The sequence below is a fragment of the Coffea arabica genome, chromosome 5e (assembly GCF_036785885.1).
Source record: "Coffea arabica cultivar ET-39 chromosome 5e, Coffea Arabica ET-39 HiFi, whole genome shotgun sequence".
NCBI lineage: Eukaryota > Viridiplantae > Streptophyta > Magnoliopsida > Gentianales > Rubiaceae > Coffea > Coffea arabica.
This window is the reverse complement of record NC_092318.1, coordinates 45817592-45839646: the sequence shown is the minus strand read 5'-3', so window position 1 is coordinate 45839646 and position 22055 is coordinate 45817592. Positions and strand designations below refer to the sequence as shown.

General features: G+C 34.8%; 2 protein-coding genes across 2 annotated transcripts; both read left to right on the top strand.

Annotated features, from left to right (window-relative positions):
• The first annotated feature begins 227 nt into the window (after positions 1–227).
• Positions 228–1344, top strand: LOC140007071 (UDP-glucose flavonoid 3-O-glucosyltransferase 6-like). The gene is made up of 2 exons (XM_072049775.1): positions 228–745; positions 804–1344. The coding sequence occupies exons 1-2, from the start codon at positions 228–230 to the stop codon at positions 1342–1344; spliced, it is 1059 nt and encodes a 352-aa protein (XP_071905876.1).
• A 3585-nt stretch (positions 1345–4929) lies between these two features.
• On the top strand, positions 4930–6874 carry LOC113690029 (anthocyanidin 3-O-glucosyltransferase 2-like). Its single transcript, XM_027207854.2, has one exon. It carries the CDS (start codon positions 5111–5113, stop codon positions 6560–6562), a length of 1452 nt encoding a protein of 483 aa, XP_027063655.2. The 5' UTR covers positions 4930–5110; the 3' UTR covers positions 6563–6874.
• Positions 6875–22055: the final 15181 nt, after the last annotated feature.

The following is a 22055-nucleotide window of genomic DNA, read 5'->3' as shown; positions in this document are numbered from 1 at the left end:
AAGGTACCATTTGATCCTGCAGGCATGGCCAAAATTGAGTCTCTGATCACCTCCTGCAAAGTCGATCGCCTCAATTTCTGCAACCTTCCAACGCCAGATAGCTCTCAATGGCATTTTCCACATAGAGGAAGCTATATTAATCAGCTCATAGAGTTTCAGAAACCTAATGTACGAGAAACCGTCTCTAAAATCAAACATTTTGCAGGGATCATAGTTGACATGATAAGATGACAATGATCGATGTAGTTGAAGCATTTGATGTTCCTTGCTATGTTTTCTTCACTTGTGGTGCTGCTAGTCTTGGTCTTATGTTCCATTTTGAAACACTCGAGGATGAGCAAACTAAGGAAATATCCGATTTAGTCCAAGTTGAAATGAAATTGGTCATTCCTAGCTTAACCAACAATGTTCCAAGTAGCGTCCTCCCAATTTTTACAACTAGAAAGGAAATTTGGCGTTGCTGGTTCTTGAAGGCTACTCGTGAGTATAGAAGGGCCAAGGGCATCCTAGTCAACACATTTGCTGATCTTGAGCCTCATGCTATTAATTCTTTTCTAATGGAATATTCTTATGGTACGTCAAGATTGCCATCAATTTTCCCTATTGGTCCAGTTCTAAATACGTCACAAATCCAAACTCAATCCACTAATGACCATTCAGAAATGATGGAATGGATGGATATCCAGCCGGAAAAATCAGTTGTTTTCCTTTGTTTTGGTAGTATGGGAGTTCTAAGCTGGATCAAGTGAAAGAAATAGCAGTAGGCCTTGAAAAAGTGGCTACCGATTTCTTTGGGTTCTTAGGCAACTCCCCGCTAAAAATGGAGAATTTGCAGGGGAATTTGAAAATCATGGACTTGCTTTGCCCGAAGGATTCTTGGATCGAACAGCTTTGATTGGAAAAGTTGTGGGCTGGATTCCACAAATGGCCATTTTGTCACACCCTACCGTGGGTGGATTTGTGCCACATTGTGGCTCGAACTCAATATTGGAGGGTATTTGGTGTGGTGTGCCAATTGCTGCATGGCCATTGTTTGGAAAGCAACAATTCAACGCATTCCAATTGGTGAAAGAGTTAGGAATGGCTGGGGAAATTAGTTCGGATTTCAACGAAGCTAATAAGCATCAACCTTTGGCGAAGGCAGAACAAATAGAGAAAGGAATAAGGGAAGTCATGGATGGTGAGAATGATGCCAGGAAAAAGGTCAAAGAGTTTACTAAGAAATGTAGGCAAGCTATGAAGGAAGGCTGTTCGTCTCGTGTGGCCTTTGAGAATTTGATGCTGACTCTGTGCAGTAGCCTCCATCAAGCTTCCCAAGTATTGGGGAGCCTTGGTAGAAAATAAATATTAAAGTGTGAAATCTGAAATTGAAATCTCAGTCTTGAAGTTTTAATTGCTGTAATCACAAAGTCATATCCATTCCGTTTGATAATCAATACATTTGAGTTGAACTAAAGTACTCTACTACATGCATGTTATATTCAGAAATGAGAGAATTCTATTGTCAAATAAGTTTAATAGAAAAAAAAATACTTAATTTATTAGTTTTAAACATTTGCTGGATTATCAAACACTTTTTTTCTGGTAAATGTTATTCCAGTTTTTCGTTTTGGTCAAGTGAACTAAGAAAAGATCCTATGGAGAATATGAGAGTGAAATTGTGGAACTATGTGCTCATAAATTATTTGATGTAACAATTGTTAGTTCAATTTCTCTGTAGCCATATCTTGTTTCAGCAGGAGAAGAGTTGGGTTAGATATTAAGATAAAAGAAATTATAAGTAGAAGGTTTTGGGTTTAAAACCTTCCATTTACAGATAAAAAAACAAAAGAAAAAAAAAATCTTGTTTCAGCACAATGTTTGCCAAGGGAACAATAAATAGTGAGAAACATTGTTCCAACATACAACATATTGTTTCCTCTGGCAAACAAAGTTCTAATAAGTTTTCAATGTGAGAAGAATTCTCTTAACAAATAACATAAGTATCAACAATGACCCAAGGGTTAGCAAGGAGAAACATTAGCCATGTGATTATAAGATTCTAGGTTCAACTCTGAACCTCTCTCATTTCTCTACTCTTTATTATAAGATTTGGAATCTCTCTTGAATCGAAACAAAATAATACTAATACTAATATTGGGACATGTACATATACATCATAATTTTAAACTAATACTATGTGGGTATTACTAAACTACAATGGGACTATATGGTCAAATGCAAAGCCACAAGAGGAGTTAAGTGGATTTTCCATACGTTAGCATATGCCATATTTCATATTTCAAATGCATTTCAGGAGGGTGTATTGGTCAAATTGGAAAAAGTTTAACTAGATATCATTAAACTGGATATGCTTTCTATTCATTTTCTATTTTACGTAAAACAACACAGGGTCAAGCAAATACTATTGAACCATAGGAGAATTATGTGATAAAATGTGACAAGGAGGTAAATGGTAATTTACCCTTAAAACGTTGGAGGATAAATGTTGTTGTGAGGATACGTTGTTGTTACCTCTGTCGAAAGGAGCATCAAGACTTGATTCAGGCTATGAATTTAGCATGTAAAGATCTTTAATATGGCGACCTTGTTGCAATTCATTGTCCAAACATTAGAGTTTAGAGGAAACTAACCAATTCTCAATTAAAACAACTAGCTACTTTTGGTTAGAGGATTGAACAATTAATCATTGATAAAGGTACTTATAACTTAAATTGCTTCTCTAATGTTCATAAGACCACAAAATTCTATACCTATATATTTTTATCAATTGTTCAACAGCTTTGTGTTAAATGACAAAGAATTACACTGTTCATTTAGATCATTGAGACTTCACTTCAGAGAATGATTAAATACCAGCCTAGCACAATTTATCGAACCAATTGGTCAGGCGCTAGTCAAGTCATTTTTGGCTTACCCTTGTCACGGGCTTCTGGTAATCATTTTTGGGTTCGTTGAAGAAGCATTGAAGTCAAGTCAATGAAGTTACCTGATCCAACAGAGCTGTCCTCTAGATCCTATATCCCAGCGAATCACGTTTCTCCAAACAAATACAAACACATGCTTCTGCAAGATATGGGACCGCCAAAGATATATTTTTGAGGCCTCTCAATCACTAGCATAGATCCCAATTTTGACAAGTAACTTCTATGCAAAATCTGAGGTGCAGTGAATCTGGTGATTTTTTTTTTACTCAAGTGAATGTTGTATAGCTGCTACCAAGTTGTGTTTTGATTTTTGATTAAAATCTGTACATGAATTGTTGTATAGAATCTTGACAATGGATCTTAATAGAATATTGTATAGAGAACTTGATCTAAAATATGTACGTTTAGCGTGTTGTAACTAAATTCTATTAATATAAAGTTCTCTATTTTTTTGCTTACATGGCTATTTTGGCTATTGAGAAACTGCCATATTAACTAGTTTGATTCTGTGGATTTTAGAGTGCTTAAATCACATGATTGGAATTTGTATTGAAATGAAGAAAAATGCACGCTTTAATATGAGTCGTTATTTTGTTGAAGGAAAGCACAGTATTTTTTCTGAATTTTGGTCTAGAAAACAAAGGTTTTCGAGCTCATTTTTTGAACTTAGCTCGAGTACTAGAGTTCGAATCTTATACGAATTCAAGCTCGAGTTATTTTTAACTATATCGAATCGAGTTTGAATTTAAAATTTGGGGCTCGATCGAGCTCGAGCTTGAAGCAGTGTTTTGAAAACCGGACCGGACCGGCCGGTTCGACCGGTTGAACCGCGAACCGGCCATGGCTCCGGTCCGGTTCAATGCCAGGTTTGACTTTGTCAAGAAACCGGTCAAAAACCGGTCGGACCGCGAAACCGCTGAACCGGATGTGAACCGGTTATTTCCGGTTTTTGAGTTTTCCTTTTTTTTTTTTTTTTTTTTTTTTTTTTTTTTTTGCAAAATGTAGTTATCAAGATTCGAACTCAAGACCTTTGTAATAGAAGACCAATGTAGTAACCGTTGCACTATCACATCTTATTAGTTTTTTTTGATAACTTATTTATATAAAACAAACACTCATATTTCTTTTGTTCCATTTTTTTTATAAAATATCATCCTTTCATGACTCTTTCTTTTTAATCTTCAACACACACACACACACACACTCTCTCTCTATCATCTTTTCTTTTGCCACTCATTTTTTTAATCAAACCTCTTTATTTTTTATTTATTGATGTTTTCTTCCATATTTTAATTTTGTTTTTGTCTATTAAATTTAAAAAAGTTAAAAAAGAATTATTTTTCTTTAACCCAATTTATTTAATATCACAACCACTCACTTTTATCTCATTTTTTGTTTCTTATCAAATTTGCATTTCTATTTTCAATTCTCTTGATTTTCTTCGAACTCCAAACTTCCTTTTTTAAATTGCAAATTTAAATTCCAAAATGTAAATTAAAATTTAAGTTCACAATGTCTAAATTTTCATGGACGTGAATTTTGTATAATTTCAAATATTGTGATATTTTTGGATTATATTTAAGATTTTTTTGGTAGATATAATTGAAATTGAGATGAAATTTATTTGTTTTAACTTATAATTTAAAAAATTTATTTTTAAAAATCCAAATTATTCAAAAATAGTAAACTTTTCATCATATAAAGTATTAAATTATCCATTACATGTCTTATTTTGTACACATATATATTTATATAAATTATTTTTTAAAAAATTCATTGAACCGAGGTTGAACCGGTCCGACCGGTTGAACCTCGACCCTTTCACTTCACCGGTTCGATTAACGGTCCGGTTTTTAAAACATTGGCTTGAAGTCCAATAGCCCTCTTAGCATTCAAGCTCGAGATCGGATCGACTCAACAGCATCTGTAAGGGCCGCAGAGCTCAGTCAATTCAATGAAGAGGCATTGAAGTCAAGTCTACGAGGTTACGTGATCCAACAGAACTGTCGTCTAAAAAGTGGACCGACGAAGATATATTTTTGAGGACTCTCAATTACTAGCATAGATCCCAATTTTGACAAGCAACTTCTATGCAAAATCTGTGAACTTATTAACCTCAAAGGCATCCTTCTTGCGCTAGAACTACAATTCCATCCCCTCTTAACCTTCTTCTCCTGTATCAAATGGAGAAATTTAAGCTCCTGATGATGGTTTCACCTCTTATGGGGCACTTGGCACAGGCCCTTGAGCTGGCCAAGCTGATGCTTGCAAGAAACAATCAACTATCAATCATAGCCCTGATCATGGAGCTGCCAATTGATCCCCATGGCACAGCCAGAATTCAGTCCCTCATCGCTGCCACAAATGTTGAAGGCCTCCACTTCCATCACCTTCCAACACCAGAAGACACCTCTGATTGGAACATCACACATAGAGGGCTCTTCACTTTCAAGCTCCTAGAATATCAGAAACCTCATGTGAGAGCCATAGCCTCAAAAACTCAAAAATTTTGTGGGTTTTTGATTGACTTAGTTAGCACGACCATGATTGACGTATCTGACGAGCTTGGAGTTCCTACCTACATATTCTTCACCTCTGGTGCGGCTTTTCTTGGTCTGATGCTTCATTTCCAAACCCTTGAAGACGAGCACAACCAGGACATATCTGATCTGGTTAAAGGGGAAAGCCATTTAATTCTCCCTAGTTTTGCAAAACCAGTTCCAATCGGCGTCCTCCCAGCTATGGCAACCCAGAAGGAATATTGGTCGACCTTCGTTTTGAAATGGACCCGTGACTACAGAAGGGCTAAAGGAATCATAGTGAACACTTTCAGTGATCTTGAATCTAATGCTATTAGTTCCTTTTCATTAGATTCTTATTATGGTAAATCAAGCTTGCCACCAATCTTTCCTGTTGGGCCTATTCTAAATAGGTCCCAAATCCACACTCAATCTAGTGAAGATTATTCAGCAATGATGAAATGGCTGGATTGTCAGCCTAAAAACTCGGTAGTTTTTCTCTGTTTTGGCAGCTTGGCAAGTTTCCATCCGGACCAAGTTCAAGAAATAGCTTATGGCATTGAGAGAAGTGGTCATCGGTTCCTATGGGTTCTCAGGCAGCCCCCTGCAACGAAAGGAGGATTTCCTAGGGATTATGAGAATCTTGAACTTGTGCTGCCCGAAGGGTTCTTGGATCGAACGGCTTCGATCGGAAAAGTACTGGGTTGGGTTCCACAATTGGCCGTGCTGTCACATTCGGCTGTTGGGGGATTTGTGTCACACTGCGGCTGGAATTCAACGCTGGAGAGCATCTTTTGTGGGGTGCCTATTGCCGCCTGGCCTGTACAAGCTGAGCAACAGCTGAATGCGTTCCAGTTGGTGAAAGAGTTGGGAATTGCAGTAGAAATTAGCTTGGACTACAAGCAACAAAAGGAAAATCAAGCTCTGGTGAGAGCCGAGCAAGTAGAGAAAGGCATAAGGGAAATCATGGATGTTGAGAATGAAGTAAGGATAAGGGTTAAAGAATTCAGCGAGAAAAGCAGACTAGCTACTAAGGAAGGTGGGTCATCTTATTTCGCTTTGGGGAATCTTATTCAAGACATTTGTTCACGGTCTTCAGCTCAATTGGTGCTATGAAAACTGTTGTTAATGGAGATTACCACATGAACAAGGTTCAATTCAACTAAATGTAGGACAAGTGCAAATGTGGAATCATTGATACATTCTGCTCCACAGTCTTTCGAATATGTTGCAGTTGAATGAGACAGTTGAAAAAAAAATTTATCTGTTCAGTGAATCTCAAAAACCTTTAGGTTTTGAGAACAAGGCACTCTCCTCCTCTTGTTAAGCTAATCTTGTTAAGAATCATTGATATATTCTGCCCCCACAGACTTTTGAATATGTTCCAGTTGAATAAAACAGTGAAAAAACAGCCTTTATCTTGTTAAACTGATCTCACTAATTATTAATTAATCAACATTTCTTTCCAATTTCTGACCATTACTAAGAATTCAGTAAAATGAGATTTGTAGGCTGCATATATCTTGCAGTAGAGTGGCTAGAGAGCTGTTGAGAGTGTGTCTTGATTTAATCTTTTCAACCCACAGGTGTAAATTGTAAAACATCGATATTGACTTGGTTAGCTTTTCGCAGAATTTCGAGAAAATTATTCTACTAGTTCAGAAGTCACGAGAAATACAATAATTTATGCCAGTGTTCCTTAAACATTATAAGAAGTATAACAACAAAATTTAACTACATCAATCTATTTCTAAATATTCATTTCTCTTCAAGTTCTATGATATGTTGAACTTTCGAGTATTAACCACACTTGATTATTGCCATCTCCTACAAAACACAAATGTGGATTCAAAATGTTGACAAATAGCTGTGGCAAATATTCGTCTAACAAAAATTTGGTGCATATTTTCAGTATTGCATCAGGTTTGTAACAAACGAACCTTAATCATTTACAGGAAAAACAATTATTAATGATGCCAATTGACACCCACAAATTATTTAAATATCAAAGATTTCAACAATTAGGCTGTGGATATCTTCTTGGTAAAAGTCGTAGGCTGGGTTAAACAATTAGCCGTGTTGTCGCACCAGGCAGTGGGCGGTTTTTGTCTCGTTGTTGGAATTCAACTTTGGAGAATATATGGTGTGGCGTGCCAATGGCTACATTGCCGTTGCACGCGGAGCAACAGCTGAATGCTTTTCTCAGCTTTTCAGGTGGTGAAAGAGTTGGGCAATCCAGTGGAAATTTGCTTAGATTATTTTGAAGAAAAGAAGAATCAAGGCATAGTAAGAGCTGAGCAAGTTGAGAAAGGGATAAGGGAACTCAGGGATGGTGAAAGTGAAGTGAGGAAAAGGGTTAAAGCGTTATCAGTGAGAAACGTAGGTTAGCGTGGCAGGAAGGTGGGGATCTTCTTATTTGTCATTGGAGAATATCATCAAAAGCATTGGGTGCCATTATTTCTCTCTTAGGTCTTCTTCCTTTTTTTTTTTTGACAACCATCTATACCTATTCCTAAAATATAAGAAAGGAGATAGGTTCAACTGGACCATGAAAAAGCCAACGAAAATTAAATCACCATCAAACTAGACAAGTATAATTGCACCCGCTCCTACAGTAGAAAGTGTCAGGATTTCCTGGATTTACGCATAGGCAGGGGGTTTGGAATCCCCAACCTATACGGCTATTCCCAAGGAGGGATTGAAGTGGCCATTCGACTACAATCTTAGGTCATTAGTTCTTGAATTTATTGACTTTCTTGTTTCAATAAAAGCGGATACTTTTTGAGAAACTTCTAAATGGATAATTAGTGGTTCCAAGTAATTGAAATTTTATTTTTTATAATTTTTTTGCATGTTGTTTGAGGAGTAATAATGACATTTTATTATTATTAGATTAGTAGAAAATTTAAATTTATTTGTTTAACACCCACTTAAAATAGAGTTTAAATATATAGTTATTTTTAAATGGATATAAATAAATGAGTCGAATTAATTCACTACCAATCAATAATTAACTAGATATAATTGGATATTCATTTAAATCCATTCAAAGTTATTGCATACTTTTTTTTTTTTTTTGAAAATAAAGTTATTTCATACTTAAATCCGCTTATTATGGACGGACTTTACCGGATCAAAAAAACTAGATTGTGGATAATACCTCTATTTAATATCCCATCTTATGACGGGCTATTGGCTGCACTTTCAATTGCAGATATGGCCCATGTTATTTGAATGGAATGGAGCCCATGTTATTTTTACACTGCCACTTTTAACAGATGTGGCCCAACTTAATTGCCTACTCATAAACCTCACTGCATGGGTTAGACCCAAAATAAACAGCCCATTAAACAAGCATGTTAACATTTTGTTTGACCTTAACAAGCACGTTAACTTTGAGTCAACCAATATGAATTTTAGGACTTGAAATTGTCATTCATTAAACGATTTTTTGAACATATAAGGTACAAGGAATAATAAAAAAAATGGCCTATGTATCAAAGGCTCACACTTGAATAAAACTTACTTTCAAAAATTCAATGGCCCAAATTGTACCACACTATTTTACCAAGTGGTATGGCACAATTTGAATCTTTGGGTCTTTGAAGACCGCATCTACTTAAATTTTGGCCTTTATCAAATAGGTTAAAAATCTATATAAACTTTGGGTCACATTCGAGTAACTCACAAAAATGTCAAGCCAAGTTCAAGCTGAGATATTTGAAACAAATAGTTAAATAGTTCATCTCTGAATTGACGAATTCGAATTATCTTGGAGCTATTTGATCACCCAATTCAGCACTTAAACTTAATGGATTCAGATTTTAACATATTCAAATGTGTTTGATAACCAAAAATTGAGCATCTAAAATAATTAATTGCCACCGAATTTTTAAAACAAAACTTACTATCAAAAACACTTGATAAACTATTCACTTATCACTTATGCGTTATATATTCAAATGTTATACACTTATCAGTTAATGCAATATATACTCTTTTTTTTTGTGTCAAATAATGTGATATATACTCAAATTTGCCAAATTTACTGTTTAACAATTCAATAACTTAATAATTGGAGTACCAGATAAACATGCAGTTGCTTATATTCAATGATTCTCATGCTTCTCGTACTTATACAACTTCCACTTTGCAACACTGAGATATACAGTTGCTTATATAAGCAATGGGTTGTTGTTCTTGCCTATTCAGAAATTAGCCCAAGGGCATCAAGAAGATTGAGGGTAATCAAATTGAAGATCAAGTAACCAGCGGTAACTACTATTATTGCTTAATTTTGCCATTAATTCCATTTTTTTATATATTTTGTTCTTTGAATGATCGACCTCAAACCTAAATCTTTATTATATCAATGTTCTTACAAAGTACTGTTATAGGTAAATTTACTGTGTGTAAGCTTAAAACTGCCACCGGACATCTCTCAGTTGAAAATGTGATTGGTATGGGAGGCTACGGAGTGGTTTACAAAGGAACCCTCGAATCTGGCCAAGTAAGATTTGGCATAGTTCTTCATGAATTAATTGATGCAAATTGACTTTCACATCAATTTTTCTTGTTCCATGTTCAACTAATTTACTAGTAGTAAAAAAATTGTTCGTGTCACTTACTTAACTTACGAAGATTTCCAGAATCAAATGATCAATGAAATAAAGTATGAAACATGTAACTTCAGGGCATTTTGTTTGATGCATTACTCATAGTAGGGAAATGAGCACGTTTGCTCTACGCTTCTTGTTTGTTTTGATAAGTCAACCAATCTGCAAATAAGTAGAACTATTTGTTCTATCCTGTTACTACTTACTGCTAGTTCTATTACTAGTAAAAATCAGTACTCCTAGTATTTGAATAAATTTGAATTGATATTAGCACTTAAAATTTGTGTCCACTGAATTGAATGGATTGATTCATCACCATCAGATTGCTGCAATTAAATTCCTGTTTCACCAAGACGGATCGATACAAAGAGAATAAGAATTCAAGAACGAGGTAGAGATTCTACGAACATTAAGGCATCCGAATTTGGTAAAATTATATGGATACGCATCTGAAGGAAATGAGAAGTTCTTGGTGCATGAATTCATGCCTGGGGAAGTCTGGCCGATCATTTTGAAGGAATTGGTGAACAACAGCCCCTGGATTGGAAAACAGGGGTCAACATTGCTTTAGGAGTTGCCAAAGGCCTCCACTATCTCCATTGCAGCGCCTGCCCGCCCGTCATCCATCCATCGCGACATCAAATCTTTAAACATCTTGTTGGACAACCAGTTACAAGCTAAGCTTGGAGACTTCGGACTCGCCAGATACGAGCCTCCTAAAGTCCTGGATAAATCCCACGTTACCACAAGAGTCTTGGGATCCCAAGGGTACTGTGCACCAGAATATCTGGATTCAGGGAAGCTTACGTTCAAGTGTGATATATATAGTTTTGGTGTTGTCCTGTTGGAGCTAATTGCTGGTCGAGTTGCATTGGATACGGATAGGCCGACTCCTCAGGATAGCCTCGTTCATTGGGTAAGTAGTCGTTAGCCCCTCCCTCTCTCTCTCTCTCTCTCCTTTTTTTTGACGAATTCCAACAATCTATCCATTCTCTGTACATGCAAAAATTTTTGCTATTTATATGACAGTATTCCTAAATAACCTGAGAATATACTTTGAGATATTTTTTACCCTAAAGTAAGGGCGTGAGATTTATTAGATAGACAGTGCAGAGGGAAAAAAAAAACTAGGTGAACAAGAAGTAGTACTCTCTCTCTCTCTCTCTTCCAGACATGATAGAATCTACTTTAGAACTACACCTACTTTATACTAGGGGCAGGGGGATCTAGAGAAGTCCAAGGAAAATTCGGAGGAGACTGAATCGCTACCAATCCAAACAAATGCCTACACACTTGCTAGCGAAATTTCTGGAAAAACTTGGATTTTTAAAATGCATGCTACATCCAAATAGAGTTTTAAAACTCTATTAGTGGCTAGGATTTTTTAGAATATAGGTCAAGAGATTTAATTCATTGACCTATATCTAAGTAAAGCCTTAAAGTTCTTTTAGTAACCAATTACTCATAAAATAGTTGGTTAAACTAGGTGAACAAGAAGTAGTACTCTCACCTCGTCTTATTATACACTTCAATATGGTTGTAATCGCGTCTTTTGTTATTTTTTTTTTTACCAAATACACAAGACCTTTGTTATTTAATATTTTCTGAGGACATAATCTATTTGTGTCTTCATATATAGCATTATTGTAACATCACAAAAGTTGTTATTTTGGAAGTCACGGATATGTAGAAAATGTTTTAATCCTTATCAATGTCAAAGGCATGTACAAAAATTGCAACCCTTATCTTCAAATGCTCGAGAGTTTTGAAACCGGCCTAAGTATTTATGGTATAGGGAGTGATTTTGCTTGAAACATAGGAATAAGGATTGAGATTTTTAAAGCCAGTGTACATATCTATCTATGAAGTAGGAAGTGAATTCGCCGGGATATATTCTGTACTTTATTGGACCACGAGTGAATTTCAAAAAAGTGATACTATTTTGGAAAAAAAATTAAAATTTTTCAAGAGTGATATTTTCAAATTCTTTCCAACAGTGAAAAATATTTAGTAAATGCAATATTTCCTCAAATCTCTTCTTGATTTGTATATGTATTTATTTTTAACACAATGCATTCAGTAAATGCGTTGTTTAAATAACGCATTCATATGATACATTGTTTCAAAATCCTCACTATTTGTGACCCCCCCTTTTCAAAAGCTATCCTAATTTAGGTCTCCCCTCAGTTGGTCACATCTAAATACAAAATTAGTGATAGAGAATTGTCAATAATTCTCAAGACCTGCGACTTTACTATTTCCTTTAGAACACTCAAAAAAATTCCTTTAGAACACTCTTTTAACTTGTAGTAGTATTGATAACAAAATAATTCTGCCATCAATTACTACGATTAAGTGTATGTGATGGACAGGACAGCTTTCTCATAAGATATAAGTTGCAGGCATGCATTTTGCTCAAGCAGAAAAGGAAGTGGATCCATCACTGAAAAGTAGAGTTGATTTTCCGCTTCACGAAGCACGCCGGTTTCTTTACATTGCAGAGATATGCATCCACGAAATTCCTTCTCGCCGGCCTGAAACTGGAATCATCGTAAAAGCACTCGATGTAGTAACTTCCAAATCCCAGTCCTCATAGGAATTAAGAAGATGAAACCATTTCGGACATCACACCATGGAATAATATTCTAGTCTTAGTATTGGTGGTAGTACTACTACTTGCCTCCCAGTTTGCGAATGAGTCTGCTGCTATATATATATATATATATATATATATATATATATATATATAGATATATATATATATATATAAGATTATATATACTGGTAAGTTTCAATTTGATTATTGCTAGTCTGTTAAGGTTTTGACGTGACCGTGAAACAGTTTTACTTCACTTTCGCTCATTTTTTGTAGCTACATATTGATGAGCAGATTCACAAGCCCTTAATCCCAGGATTAGCCCTATCTGGAATAGGTTGCAAAGTAATGTAGCTAAGAAGTTATTTTCACCATTAATCGTGTGCCTGGTTTACAATTACAATACCAACTACAAGTGTACAACCGTGCTAAAGCAAATTCCAGGCTTTTAGCTCTGTTTGACAATCCAATTCAAAATTTAAATTTAACGGAGTTCAGATATTAACATGTTCAGATGCGTTTAATAACTAAAAATAGAATATCCAAATTAATTAAGTGGCATTAAATTTTCTTGGCAAAACTTACTTTAAACAATATGTGATAAACTATTTTACTTATTGCTTAATATGATATACACTCAAATGTATCATATTTAATACTTAACAATTCAATAATTTAACGGATTAAGACTTTAGATTTCAGATTTTAATTTTCAGACTTTATTTTTATCAAATGCACGCTTAATCTCAATAGAACCAGATTAACTAAATACTAAATTTCTCGAAAAGTTTGAATACATATATATAACTGATATTTGTACATATATATAGAGGTGATATTGCAAGTTGTAACAATCCATAATTACAAGTACTACATAGGATAGCGTTGTAGCTAGCTTTTCTATGGATGATCTTCAATCCATTGGTAAAGGAAATCATTGTTATCATCCAAGTATGAGGAGTACGAAGCAAAAACTCCTTCCTGATCCCCAAATAATGGCGACAAATCGCAGTTATTTTGGTTATAAGACGTGTCCAGGACAAAGGCTCACTCCAGAAACTTTCTACTTCTGCAAATGATTGATCCCATGAGGAAATACCATCTTCTGGTACCCAATTGGAATTTGAGCTTGACATCTCACTCGAAGATTGAGTTATGGATGTTTCAATTCTCTCTGAGCTTTGTGAAACTGAAGCTTCTGGACCAACATTTTCCTGAGGCATCTCTTCTTGATGAGAAATATCAGGCTGGCCTTCCTGATTTGCTTCAGATTTGCAGCTGTCTTCAGTAGGCGTTCCTGCAGGATTCTTTGTTGGTGGGATTTTTTTCATGCGTTTCTTGAGTTGTGTATGCCAATAATTTTTTATTTCATTGTCAGTTCTCCCTGGTAATTTTGCTGCAATGGCTGACCATCTATTGTTTTTGGTGCAAAAAAATAAGAAATAGAAGGCATAAGAAATGTGGAATAAGATTGAGGTAAGCTGTTAGTGCAATTTTTTCAAATCAGGAAAGCTGTTGTGCATTCTTTTCAAAATACACAACTAATTATACTGTAATAAAGAATTTGCATATGGTGAGCTGCACGCTTGCTAATTATCGTTTTTCTAAGCCTCTAAAGTTAAAAATGATTTGATCCTCATCACATCCAAAAACATAAGAGTTAGGTCCCAGGTTCCATTTTCTTCAATTCTCTCGTCTGCAAAAGTCATTCAAAGAATTAAATCTTTATTGCACTGACAATATATACATTAATGGAGTAGTAGATGCATGTCACATGTACAAATTTATATATTCAAGTACAAATTTTGATTAGTTGTCCAGTATCAAAACTTGCTAGTAGATGTGCACTTTGTTAGAAATATTAATCCATGTTCAAAAGCAAAATGCAACATTTTAAGTAATATATAGGGCAAAATACACTTTATCTCCCTGTGGTTTAGCACTTTTTCACATAATCCCTCTATGGTCTATAAATAATTCTCTCATGATTTGGATTAAAAAGTCAAAATGACGGAATTTTAACTGAGTCAACTAAAATGTCAAAAGTACCCATATATAAAATTGAAAATTATTTATTAACCACAAGGAGCTTATGTATGTATTTTGAAAACTATAAAGGGTTATATGATAAAATATAAAATCATGCGGGGTTAGAGCGTCATGCATATTATGTTTATATATTTTGGTCACTTCAACCATTTTCAGTTTTTAAATAAGGGTAATTTCAACATTTTTATAGGTTCCGCTATAAATGATCATTTCCATCATTTTGACACTTTAATCTAAATTATGCGAGAATTATATATAACTTTTGAAATTATATGGAAGTTATGTGAAAAATCACTAAATCACAGGAGAGTAAAGTGTATTTTGTACTAATATATACCTTGTTAAATATTAGGTAAAATGTGTAATCAGCAATTATGTAATACAAGTTTAGAGGTAAGTCTTGGAGTATTGGTCCATACTTATTCCCGAGCTTGTCATGCCATTCTCGTATAAGATCTTCTTCTTCTTGGGTATGCTTCCCACGTTTCAAGCCTGGCCTTAGGTAATTCATCCACCGCAGCCTGCAACTCTTCCCGCATCTTGCTACACCTATTACAGAAGCAACCACGTTGTATTTGTTACAAGAAGATTCTAAATGAAAAAAAATATTCAGGTTTTATTATGTGGACATAAAATTTTGACTCGAACCAACGTAAAATACGTTTAAAATTACCGATGATTTTATGTGAGATATAGGCCAAAATTGTTTTGTTAAATATGTCCTCTTTTTTTTTCAAATCTTATTCATTAATCATTATCAAACCCTCAAATGGGTTGATCATTGTTTTGGGCTAACATCCTGGGCCTATAAAATTGGGCCAAATCTCTTTTATCTTTCATTAACACTATTTATTTCTTGATGGATTTAAGAATAAAACTCGACTAATGTGCCACGTTATTAGTTTCTTCTTCAGGATTCCAAAAAAAGACAAAGAAAGATATTTCGAAATAGGGTAAAATGCATGGAACCCTTTGTGGTATCGTAAGACACATAACACCCTATATTTAAAAGCCCTTCACATAATTACCCTATACTTTTAATTAAAGTGAAATTTGACTTTTAACCGGTTTGTGACGTAAAAATGGCACAAGAATTTACAAATTAAAAAAAAAAAGGTCAATTGAGAGCCTTCTTCCTTCAATTGTCAAAAGTAGTGGGTCAATTTAAAATTTTGTAAAAGAAACATACTAAATTGAGGGACCTTTTTCTTAAGACTCAAAATTCATAGATCAAATTAAAATATTTAAAAGCTTACATCTTCTCCATGGCTGCAACTCCTTCAGCCATCTCTCCTTTCTTCCTTCATGGCCACAATTCTGCTCCATCCCTTCCCTCCCCCTTCACCATGACCTCTTGCCAGCCTCTTCTCTTCTTCCTTCTTTTCCGCATTACCCTCTCCCATCTTTCTCCTCTTCCTTCCTCCCTTCTCCTCTCTCTCTTCTTCTTCCTCTCTTTCTCACCTTCTTCCCCATCCTTCAAGTTGTCCCTCCTTCCTGTTGTGACTAGAAAGAAGGACAAGGATAGGGAAGGAGATGAGAAAAATGGAAAGAGGGGGAAAGGAGGAAAGAGCAAGAAAGATGGGAAAGAGGTAATGTTGGGGAGGAAGGAGGAGAGAGTGAGGAAGATGGAAAAGGGGTAATGTCGAGGAGAAAAGAGGAGAAAGAAGAAGGGGAAGGAAGGATAAGGAGGGATTGTGGAGGGATAGGATGGTTGAGGTAGAAGGGGATGGTGGTGGGAAGTGATGCGAAAATTTAAAAATTAATTAAAAAGGAAGTAAAATGGTTTTTTTTGAATAAATTGTTTTTTAAATAAAAAGGGAAAGAAATAGAAAAAATGTAAAGTATAAAATAAATTATAATTTTGTTAATAAAGAAGAATATGACCTGCTACGAGTGATATAATAGGTTAAAATTCACCTTTTTCACTTTAGTTAAAAATATAAGGTGATTATGTAAGGATTTTTAAAGAATAGTGGGACTATGTATCTTTTAGTGATACCACAAAGGGCTTCGTATATTTTACCCTAGATAATATTTCTAAAGGCTCAAAAAAATAGGTTTAATCGACCAATCAAGTTATGCTTGCACCCTAGGCATAAAAAGAAAACGTAAACTAAGTAAGCCGATAGACATTTAATTACCATTTTGTACTAAATTTGTTTAGTTGGTCTGCTCCATTGGTTCTTAACTTCTCACCAAGTAATATAAATAATCACTCAAAAAAGAAAACTAAAGTTTGCATAGGAGTTCACTTATTCATATACACCAAGCAAACAAGATTAAAACATACCATGCAACATGATGATATTATTGCAAGTGATTTCTTGTCTAATTGATGAAATCTGTTCATGATTTACGTGTTCCATTTAATAAGCTTAACATCTTTTTTCCTTTTTCTTTTGCAACATCTTTCTTTTCCAAACTAAGAGGAGGGAACGTTAGCTCACCAGCAAACTTGGGCAGCTGCCTCCAATTCCAATGACCATATCTTTGGACATAAGCTCTTAGCTTGTTATCTTCTTCTTCGCTCCAAGCACCTTTCTTCATTCCATTTTCGTCTGTGAAAGAGGTTCTCCCCATTTTTCTAGTACCTTCAGCTCTCTACTCTTGAACCAAAATCTTACGCAAACCTCACTATTTTATAGTAAACGAAATCATTTAGCTCGCCATTTGACGACGTATTCGAAGTCTTACGTAAACCAATTAGAATATTCATTTTCTTAGAAGTTAATAGCATTATGTATTAGATATATCCACTTGTCAGTCTGAAGGGTCCATACGAATTGCTTCTCATTGCAGCTTTTAATTAAGTAGAAAGGAGCTGGTGAACTTCCTTCCAAGAATTTACCTTTTTTTTTTGTGGCATACAATTTTCACAAAGAATAACAAAATATAAAGCAGTAGTTCCACAATCTTTTCAACATTTGCACATAAAATGTTGCTCCTTAATTAATTATATCATTAAAATTTCTTGGACAATCTGCAATTAGTAGGTTTAAATGAATGCTTTTTTTGTTGATCTACTTATAATCCTTTACAACACTTGCATTTTTAGGGATGCTTCCATGTGACCACATTTCTAAACTTAATCACGATGTTGATAATGCATCAACCATTCAAGAATATGGCTATTAAAATAGCGTACGTTGTACAACATGATAATGTGACGTCGAACACATGCTTTATGATTGTTGTTTTCCTATTTGTCAGCTTAGAGTTGAACCATTTTTCTATCAACAAATAATTACTTAGTTCCAAGACAAAAGCAGAAGTATTTGTCTAATTGACAAGGACCCCTCCAATCTCGTGGTCAGCAAGAAGATGCTATCTACGCCAGCCTTTTTTTTTTTTTCTTTCTTTTCCGAAGAGACTAAAGATTTCATTAACACAAAAGGCACCAGATTACAACAAAAGCTCCCTCAAAGTACATTCATGGAGAGGGAGTAGGGATGCTAAACATTTTACATCCTTCTTCAAAAGACATAGATAGAGCGCATATTTTGACAAAAGATCAGCTGCATGATTGAATTCTCGTTTATCGTAGACAGCTTTTGTTGGGGATCCTTTTAGCAGCTGCAGGCAGTCATCTACAATAGCTATGTTTGATTTGTGGTCCTCATGAAGTGATGCTTAATTGGTTAATTGAAACACTGAAGTTCAAAGATATTAAAATTCAAGCATTGAGACCAATCATGTAGCACTAATGTCTATGTTCTCTAAACTCTCAAGCTTAAGAAAACTATCACTGTCTTTTTTTTTTTTTTTTATATGTGTAGAAGAAAGTTTAGGTGATTTCAATTCCATACCCTTGAGACTATAGGTCGCTTGTAAGATACTTATAGATTACTTACTAACACTCTTCTGTTAACTGTGAGAATTGAAACATACGATTTTTTATAAGAAAATAATTTGTCTTTATCAAAAGTGCTGAAATAAGTTGGCCAAAAAGCTGAGAAAGGTATTGAATGATGGCGACAAGAGCTAGACAGCGGCAAATAACCAAGAGGAAGAATAGCTTTAAAAAAAATAATAAGAACAAAAGATTAAAATCCAATATGCATGTCGATCAACATGATGTTAACTCTTAACTAGTGTTTACGTAAAACTTTTGAGAGCTTTTTTTTTTTTTTTTAATTGACATAACATTGAATTGTTACATTGCCCAAAATTTAAACCTTCCTCAATTTGTCACCATCTAAATCTGTGCAATTTAATCATTAAAACTCATCCGTGGCAAAAATTTCAATCAAGGCAAAGAACTAGCTGAAGATGTCTGCTTGTGAATCCGCGTCCAATTATTGAAGAATTCCTAAAACAGGCTGAAACCACCATGGAAAGGAAAGAGCAGCAAAGCGGGCTTCCACCCTTCTTCGCATTATTCGTCTACTCCACAACACCGACCTTGTTTTTCACGTGTTTTAGCAATACCCATGAATGCAAAATGATTAATTATATGACATGTTCACTTTGTTTTTATCCATTAGACTTTGTTGATTAAGAATCTAAGGTGGTTATAAAACCTCAAAGTCAAAAATGAGGTGCTTCTTTACATAATATCAAGAATAGTTAATGAATTAATCAAAGAAAGAGATTCTGCTCCAACTCTAAGTTGAGATGGATTCAGTTGCTGCATTGCTGCAACTGGAGATTCTGCCAAAGAAAGAGAGTATTAATGAAAAGAATGCCGTTAAAAATTTGAAGTTTTATGACTGTCCCCGCAAGAAATTTGCTCATGTCAGTACGCTGGAAAGCAGCTCAACTTTCAACTTATATATAATTGTATATATGTGACTTCAAATTAATGTCAGAATCAGAATAATTCATCTGTCGATGTTTTGTTTACCAACTGGAAGCAATTTGTCTATTATCTAGTAGTGATCAGATATAAAAAGCTGCTAATTTCTATGACATCGTTGCCAAAATTTTGAGAAAATTTATAATGTCTTGAAAAAATATACCAGTGTTAATGCACCAAATGCCAAACTCGAAATTAGACGTGCTTGGACGAAAGTGGTACCAGGAAGGGCAATCCCTAAAAAGTTCTCGTATTGCATCCCTCCCTTTTTTAGGGAAGAATGATAGGGATTATAAGTAGAAAATTTTGGGTTCAAAACCTCTCATTTACAAAAATTTGTAAAAAAAAAAAAAAAAAAAAATTAACTTCTAGCAATCTCTAAGTTTGCACAATTTAAGTATATGGCTTCTGGAAATTTGAACATCAAATTATGCTTAATTTAATCAGATAAATCTCGATGTAATGCTGAACTATTATAATTTTTGACCAATATAGTAAAAGATTTTTAAGGTTTATAGGTTTATGAGTGATGCAAATGAAGTCCTTCTATTGATAAATGTACCACGTGCAAATTGATATGAAATGTCTATCACAATTCAATTTCTAGTTTTTCCTTTCTCTATAGACTTGTTTATGCAAATAGTCATGCGAATTCTTACCTAGGATTTGTGTCTCAGTAGAATGTTTGAATATCTAAACTTCAACAACCATGGTAGGGTCACTTAAACATCTTTAGGAACCATCTTATAAATTATCCCTAACACAGACAGAAGTACAAAGCAATAAACTTTTCCAACTTTTTAGTTCGATTATTCCATCTTCTTTTCTGATACTCATTGCAAACATTTTCATTCAACTCAACATCTACCAGCCAGAGTTCACCGATCAATTTTGTAACTATCATTCATCTTAATCAGCCCTAATCCACAAATCCTTTATTGTGGATATATATATAAGGTCAGTAAATGTGATTCGAAGGAACTCTACTAATGCAAACTATATATATTAATCTCAATTATTGTTGATCTTGATCCCTATCTTTTGATGTTTACAAAACAAATGGATGATACTAATATTTCTTCAAGATATACTTTCAGTTTTGAAGTTGTTTGATTCCATGAACAAGTGCAATTGAAAGGGGACTAAGTATGCTGAAGCTGTCGGACGCTCAAATAGTCAGGATCGGACGTCCGAAAGGATGAAAAACATCAAGAAGGAAACTCTGTCGGACGCTCGTAAGGAAGCATCGGACGTCCTGAAGGATCGGACGCATGCTTCGGACGCACATCAATCTCATCGGACGTCCTAAAAATTCCACGAAGATTTGATAACTCTCTGGACGACGTTCGGACACAGAAGCTCGGACGATAAAATACCATCGGACGTCCGAACGACAACTTGGCTGATTTTCGGACGATGGGATCGGACGGTGTTTAATCTGTCCGACGTCCGACGTCCCCAACGGCTAGTTGACTATTCAGCTACTTTCTATCTGTTGGATGCTTTAATGAGGCACTTTCTTGGTCCTATATAAATTGTGGTTGGTCAGATACTTCAGATAACTTTTGCACACTTTGTTTACAAGATCTCAAGAGATATTTTAGTTAGAAAATAGTCTCCAAAGCTAGATTTGTAGTCTTAGTGGTGTGAGATTCATTGTAAGCTTTTCATTTGTGAGTGAATCTTTCATGAGTGTAGCTCTGTGAGGGTTGTCCTGAGGGATAGTAAAACGTCCTGGCTTGACCGAGTGGAGTTCGGGGCAAGGAGGAGGTGAACCTTCCTTTGTACACAAGAGTGATTATAATTCATCAACTTGAAGTAGCTTGTTTCAATTAATCTACAAGCTCAAGAGGAGTTGGGTAGTTAATTGATTTGCAACTCTTTCCTTTTTATTTATTTATTGTTACGTTTATGATCTTTAATTTGTTTATCTCTTCTACTCACAAGCACTTGTGCTTTCTTATCAACTGTCTCATTGGTTGTCTTCGGGCCTTACAATTGGCATCAGAGCTTGGTCTCCTAGAGATTAAGCTTAACCGCCTAAAGTAAAGATCATGGCAACCATAAATATTTCTTTTTTAGAAAGGCAATCTATTGATAGACCACCTATGTTTAATGGTTCTCATTTTAGCATGTGGAAACAAAGAATGATGATTTTCTTACAATCCGTTTATATTGAATTATGGTATGTGGTAGAAGATGGTCCTTATGAAGTTAGAATAGTTGACTCTACCACTAATTTGAGTAGATTAAAGATTAGACAAGAATTGAATGAAAAAGACAAGAGATACCTTTCTTTGAATGCCAAGGCCATGTATATATTGTACAATGCATTAGATGTAAATAAATCTAGTAGGATTAAAGGTTGTAAATCAGCTAAAGATATTTGGGATAAATTGTGTGAATTTCATGAAGGTAACCAAGATATTAAAGAACAAAAGAAATCTTTGCTTGTTTCTCAATATGAATTTTTCAAAATGCATCCTCTTGAAAATGTTGATAAGATGTGTACTAGATTTTGTGACATTATTCAAGATCTTAAATTGCTTGGAA